The sequence below is a fragment of the Entelurus aequoreus genome, linkage group LG02, assembly GCF_033978785.1.
Source record: "Entelurus aequoreus isolate RoL-2023_Sb linkage group LG02, RoL_Eaeq_v1.1, whole genome shotgun sequence".
Lineage (NCBI taxonomy): Eukaryota > Metazoa > Chordata > Actinopteri > Syngnathiformes > Syngnathidae > Entelurus > Entelurus aequoreus.
Window position 1 is genome coordinate 66,101,563 of NC_084732.1, and position 7,098 is coordinate 66,108,660.

The 7,098-nt window shown below is 46.2% G+C and overlaps 1 protein-coding gene across 1 annotated transcript; it reads left to right on the top strand.

Annotated features, from left to right (window-relative positions):
- The first annotated feature begins 1,804 nt into the window (after positions 1 to 1,804).
- LOC133638326 (uncharacterized) lies at positions 1,805 to 4,648 on the top strand. The gene is made up of 2 exons (XM_062030841.1): positions 1,805 to 4,031; positions 4,133 to 4,648. Exon 1 carries the CDS (start codon positions 1,808 to 1,810, stop codon positions 4,022 to 4,024), a length of 2,217 nt encoding a protein of 738 aa, XP_061886825.1. The 5' UTR covers positions 1,805 to 1,807; the 3' UTR covers positions 4,025 to 4,031; positions 4,133 to 4,648.
- Positions 4,649 to 7,098: the final 2,450 nt, after the last annotated feature.

The following is a 7,098-nucleotide window of genomic DNA, read 5'->3' on the forward strand; positions in this document are numbered from 1 at the left end:
TCATCGGCTCCCGAGTCCAAATAAGCCTTTACTTGGATAGATTTAGAGCCCCACGCTAGGGTAGCGGGTACCACGAAGTCGGGGTTCTCCTTATCTTGGGGAAAAGAAGTGTGGCTCACCAGGACCCCCTCAGCTGGCGAACCTGGTCTTTTGGTTTAGCCGGACAAAAACGAAGGATATGTCCGGTTAGACCACAGTAAAGACAAAGGCGTTGTCTGAACCTTCTCTCTCTCTCCTAGTGCGGTGGGTTAGCGCACATTTTTAGGCGTACCGTTACGGAGCGGATAAAAGCGCCAATTTTTTTACAGGCCTTCTTTATGACCTACTGAAGGATTTTAGAAGGGTACTCAAACTTAAATATTGAAAATACCCATATAGTGCACAAAATTGTTTAAAAAATGTTATTCCGGAGTCATAAAAGGTATATTGCTGATAAATTGTTGTTTTTTTCCACTTAGGAAGGTAAATTTGCTTTTAATTGGGTCCAGTGATGGATAAACATTCAAAATGATGTCTAAAATGCATTACCAAGGCACCTGGTACAGGTACATCCTCCATAAAGTCCTGTACAGTATAGGCGGAATTAAGAAAAAAGCTGAAAAAATGTCATGTTCTGCATGTAGTGTGGGTAAAGACATTCTCTATTCATTTTGTAATTAGAATTAATCATGAAGTTGTTCATAATCGCAACTACTGTTTCAATATACATTCACAACACCAGATGGCGATATATAAACTAGCCTGCATGATCACAATAAGTTCCAGCCTGATCACATGATCACATGATCACTGTGCAGTTCAGCATCACACAGAGCTGCAATCAAGCAGGTGTTCATCAGGTAAATATAACAATAATAATGCTTTGAGAATGAGCTGTATGTTGCTTAATAAAGCATAAGGAAAGTTAAAAAGATTAGCTAGGCTACCTATTTTAGACATCTAATGTTATCAGCACATGTTTTTTTGCTGCAACCAAGGTTAAGATAGATGATGTAAACTAGTGACATCTTGAAAACCCAACTGTTTTTTACACCCACCATAACGGTAATTTATAATAAATTAGTTCTAATGTAGCCTAATGATATTTTAACTTTGTTAACTGGTTCCATTATTTGTGTGACAGTCAGTGGAGATTCAATGTGAAACTGCATGATCATAACCACAGCACTGCAATCAAAGAGAAGTGTACACAATCCAGGTAACAGCAATTCATTAATGAGACATTATTATTTATTATAAATTAGCACATCAGTCAGTGTTTTTGCAGCAACTAACTAGGTTACGATAGCTGGATTATGTGCAATCTAGAATACAAGTAGTAGTTGGGCACCCATAAAGGTACAGTAATTTAACATTGTTCAGGTGGAATGCTATAGGTAATGTACATGTACAGCCATGATTAAGCATGGCATGGATGTTCAGAGACAGGCTGTTCAATTTCTCAATCCAGGACAGATCCCTGTCACTGCATTTGATCAGCCTCTGTTTGCTCTGGCTAAGCTTGTACAAAGGAAATGGCCGAACACCCATGGTGAAAGAGTTCATGTAGTTATGCTGGGAGGATTACACACAGAGATGGCTCTCTGGAATACACTTGGCGATCTCCTAGAGGGCTCTGGTTGGACGACAGCACTGATTGAAGCAGAAGTGGCATCAAGTGGCATGGCTGAGTCGTTTCTGAAAGCAGCACACCTAACACGAACCAGGCATGCACACCAGGTCACTGTCTTGACACTGCACAATCTACAACAGGAGGCTTTCAGGGTTAGTGCAGGCCCCAAAGTCCTTCATGGCTTGGAGAAACAACATGCTGAAGAAGAGTCCGACGTTCATGTTCTGGGATCTGATCATGAGATATGAAACCCTCATTCTCATCTTCATAAGGGCACACAGAGAGCAGAATTTCCTACTGTATGTAGAAGTGCTTGAAGAACTGGCCCCTCTATTCTTTGCCTTGGACCATGTGAACTATTCAAGATGGTTGCCTGTCCATATCAGGGACATGAAGTCTTTGCCCGACTCTATCAAGGACGAGTTTGAGAAGAATTCTCACTGGGTTCTTTCAAAGACATCTAACAGGTTTTCTGCAATCCCACTGGACCAAGCTCATGAACAAGAGAACAAGAATGTGAAAGGTTCAGGTGGTGCGGTTGGCCTCACAGAAAATCCAACTGCCTTCAGAAGATGGATGCTCACAGGCCCAGAAATGGCAAGATTGATAAAGGAATTTGAAGAGGAATATCTCCAAGATGACAAAGAGAGCTTCCAGCACCATGAGCAGGGTCTTGGCACACAGAAGACATTCCAGAGACAGGTCAACAGTCTGTCAGATACCATAAGGCGTATGGGAAACCCTTTCCTGGATGTCTTCGAGGAACTTGTGACTCTTGATAGTCGCAACTGCGCAGATAAATTAGTCGCAAATACCATGCTCATCCTGGAGGACACAGGGAAGAGACAATATCAGGAGTTTGTCAAGAAGGTGCTTGATGAACGCACACAATCTATCCATGATCCGATTAAAAGGAATTCCTTGGCAGTCTTCAGGCAACCTAGACGCAAGACAATGTCTAAAGATGGGAAAAAGATTAAAGTGCTTCAGAACAACGTGGCACTCTTTGGCCAGCTATATGTAGCTATGCAGAGCCGTGAGAGTAATTTGGATGAATTCTTTACACATGAGGTGCAGTCCTTCCCTCCATCTCTCTCAGACTTTGGAAAACTTCATCTGACAGGCACCAAATCAGACCTGCTACAATGTCTTGAGCAGCCAGCACAATCAGAGCCACCCTCAACCTATGACTTCAAAGTCCTAGATGGGGCAGTAATTGTCCACTGCCTGCCCACTATTAGAGTGAGCACGTTTGATGCTTATGCAAATGAGGTTTTCATCCCCTACCTGCAGAAGCAGCTGCAGGATGCAAAACGATTGGATGTTGTATGGGACACGTACATCCCTGACAGCTTGAAGGAGTCCACCCGAGAAAAAAGAGGACGTGGTGTTCGCAGGAAAGTGTCAGGCCCGACAAAGTTGCCAGGCAACTGGATGGACTTTCTTCGCGACCCAATCAACAAGAAGGAGTTGTTTGATTTCTTGACATCCAAGATCCAAGAGTTCAGCTGGCCACCAACCAAAGCTGTGTATGTCACATCGGGGCAAGCGGTGTCAGGACAAGCTTTTGGTTCCACTAGCATGATGGACTGTTGCAACCATGAGGAGGCAGACACAAGGATAGTGGTCCATCTACAATGCGCATTGAAGGAGGGAGCAAAGACAGTTCTTGTGCGAACTGTGGACACTGATGTCATCGTGATCCTTGCTGGTTTATTTTATGATTTGGTGGTGCTTCAACCATTGACTGACATCTGGGTGGCTTTTGGCATGGGAAAAAGGTTCAGATATTACCACATAAACCACATCTGCAAAAGCCTGGGGGAACCCAAATCACAAGGTCTGCTTATGTTCCACGCATATTCAGGTTGTGACACAACATCTGCATTTAACGGAAAAGGCAAGAAGTCAGCTTGGAGGGCCTGGCAAGCCTATGATGCTGCTACAGAAACATTTATGTATCTGGCAAAGCATCCATTCCAGGAACTAAAAGTTGACTCTGAGCATTTCCAGACACTTGAGAGGCTGACTGTGATCCTGTACAACAGATCCAGTCCTTTGAACTCCATCAGTCAAACAAGGAAGGAACTCTTCTGTCAAGACAGTCGGCCGATGGAGAGATTACCTCCCACGCAGGATGCCCTACTCCAGCATGTAAAACGGGCTGTGTTTCAGGCAGGAATCTGGGCAACCAGCACAGACACACAGCAAGTGATTCCTTCTCCAAAGGACTTTGGATGGACCAAGGACGAAACAGGGTCATGGGTTCCAGTTTGGATAACCATTCCCGAGGTCTCCATTGCCTGCAGAGAGCTGATAAAATGCTCATGTAAAGGTGACTGTTCCAGCTGTAAATGCAGCAATGCTAATATTGACTGTTCTCCACTTTGCAAATGCAACTGCTGCAAATAGACACCAGGTACAGTTATGCACACCAATACACCAAGTTTCCACATTATGATGCATGTCAATTTGTTTAAATTGTGACAACAATTGTTTTCTTGCCTGTTTCACGTGCAGATTACTTCATAGTGTAGTAAGAAGAGTCATCCAGGCCATTGGTCCTCAGCCCCCATGCTGATCATGTGCACCAGCTGACTTGCCCCTTTAATTTATTTTTGGCCTCAATCAGAGTTCTAACATTATAATTGCATTAAAGGTTTTATGGATAATACTTCATGTGCTGGGTCTTGAATCATCATCTGAAAATGATACTTTTTGCTATTTCCGTCCATAATGAGGCCTTATTTGAAAGCCAAATGGTTCATAATGGAATCAAATATTGGCATTCTGGCTGTTCTGGGATGTGAAGACACTACCTGTAGACACCCTGTGCAAGTATGATGTAAAAACTAGCAGCAGGAGGACACATGACAAGAATTAGTCCTTTTTTAGTATAGGCGTTTTTTGCAGTTATTGATCAAAATAACTTATGTGCACTATAAAGGTATTTTCAATATTTAAGTTTGAGTACCCTTCTAAAATCCTTCAGTAGGTCATAAAGAAGGCCCATAAAAAATTTGGCGCTTTTATCCGCTCCGTAACGGTAATGTCACTAAGCCACCAGACTACTCCTCAATGGTCAGCCGGGTCCTTCCCAACTGCATGGGCTCCGGGGCTGTCAGCATGGTGGTTGGAGCCATATGTGGCGGAGCTGGAGCTTCAAAAGTGGGTAGCAGTTGAGGCCGGGTACTGATCCTTGTGACTCCCTGGGCTCACTCAGCTGCACGTTCCGTCAATCTCTGATCGAACAAGAGTGCAAGTTTGATGAGGTCTCTGCAGGATGTGGGTCTGTCCCTTAGTAGTCCGTCCTTAATCTCCTCCGAAAGTCCTCGACGGAACGCGCTCTGGAGTGCCCGATCGTCCCACCCGCTGTCAGCCGCCAGGGTCCGGAATTCCAGAGTGTAGGCCGCCACAGAGCGAAGTCCCTGCTGGATGGAGTGGAGGTGTCCCGCGGCGTCCCACCCATTTTTGGGGTGGTCAAATACGGCCCGAAATTCGGCCCGGAAGGCAGCGTAGTCTGTGCTTAGCCCCAAGGTCCTGTCCACGGCAGCCGTAGCCCACTTGAGTGCAGGTCCCTTGAGGAGGGCAAAAATGAAAGCGATCTTAGCCCCATCAGAAGAATGGTGTTGAAAAATAAGATCACACTGAACAAGAAATCCCCTGCACAGCTCAAAATCACCCTCAAAGGGTCTAGGACAACCTATTTTGGGCTCTCGTTCCAGACCGCAGCGTTCCGGTCTTTGAACTGGGGAAGTGAGCTGCGGGGTAGCTGCAGTGGGGGTCACTCTAGGCATAAGGCAGTCCAGCCTAGAGTTAAGTCTAGAAAAAGCTCTCTCCAAATTGTCCTCAAGGGCAATAAAACGCTCTTGGTGCTCGTTAACCACGACACTAAGCATGGACAAGCCATAAGTCCTGGGGGCTCGAGACAGGGCTTCTCGGGTGTCGCCTAGTTCCGCCATGTTTTTGGCCAGAACGTACTGTTATGTACTAGGCAAAGGGAAGGAGGCGACAGCAAGGCAGAACTGCGTTTTTGAAGGTTTATTTAAACCTTTGATGAATGTGTGGGATGTGTATGCTACCACTAGTGAGTGAATGCAGACTATGTGTGGAATTAACAATGTAGAATTTACCAGAGGGTGTTGTCGGTGCGTGTTGGATGTATCTTTCGTCGAATCCAAAGGGGAAGGCGAAGGGGAGTCAGCTGGAAGGCAAGCAGTCGGGGGCTGGAGAGAGGCAACAAGGTCAGGGTCCAAACAGTGGTCAAGGATCGGGGAAGGCAAGCAACAATCTGGGAGGAGGTCGTGAGGCAGGACACGATCACGGAAGACACTGTGGAAGACACAAAGGATATCAAGACAGGAACGAGGAAGAGCACAATGAAGGTGAGCAAGGAACGAGGGAGAGGTGCCAGACGTGATGCTTACTCGGGTGGGATTGGCTACGTTCTGGCAAAGGTCTCCTGGCTTCGCTGTCTCTTTATGCCGCTCCCTCTTGTCAAGCCCAGGTGTGCTGATGAGTGATTGCATGCAACCTTGTCGCTGCCCAGCGTGAGTGGGGGCGTGTCCGAGTGAGCAGCCAGAGGTTGAATTGTGACACTCAGAATTATGAGAGGCACGGGTTCGAATCCGCGCCGTGACATAAATAATACAGACATGATTGACAACAGGTGCGCGAGTGCAAAACGTGAAACAGGTGAAATTAATGGTCGTCATGGTGACAAGGCAAGGGTGTGAAAACAGGAACTAAAAAGTTTTTATAAATGGTTGATTTATATAGGCTAGTAAGGTAAAGTTTTGTACCTGACAAGTTTCGGCTATCTTGCTTCTGCAGCCTTCCTCAGAGGTGTCACGTGATGTTAGTGTGACGTCATCTGTGACGTGTTATATGGATTGTTCCATTCCACCTGAGGTGGTGGGATGGCGGTGTCCCCTGGTGTGCGTCGGGGGTAGGGCGGGGCGCCCCCTGTCGTCCGGATGTCCACCAAACGGCCGGGGGCGGCCCTGCAGGACTGTGTCCCAGGTGTGGGATAGTTGGTAGGCTCCCTCGTCCCTGTTGACAGTCTTTGGGGCCTGCTTCCTGATTTCAACCGCTTCTTTGATCCACCGATGGAATTTGTTGCTTTCCATTCTAATGACCTTGGCTGCCTCCCAGTTCATTAGATGGTTTTCCCTCTTGCAGTGGTCTGAAATGGCTGATTTCAGATTTTCCTGGGTTGCTTTCATTCTCGTTGCACGGGTGAGCGTTCCAGATGTTTCCTTTTCACATTCTTTCTGGTGTTCCTTTTTTCGTGTGCTGAACTGTCGACCTGTCTCTCCTATGTATGTTTTATTGCATGTTAGGCAAGGGATCTCATATATCACATCACACTTTTTCTCAAGGGGGTCTCATCCTTAGGGTGTACTAGGATTTGGCGAAGCTTGATGTGCGGCTTCACTGGTGTGCTGATGTGGTGTTTCCTCATCGCTCGCTGTATGCGTTCTGTG

Excerpts from the sequence above, each read along its gene's own strand:
- LOC133638326 (XM_062030841.1), top strand. The coding sequence starts at position 1,808 with ATGCTGAAGAAGAGTCCGACGTTCATGTTCTGGGATCTGATCATGAGA.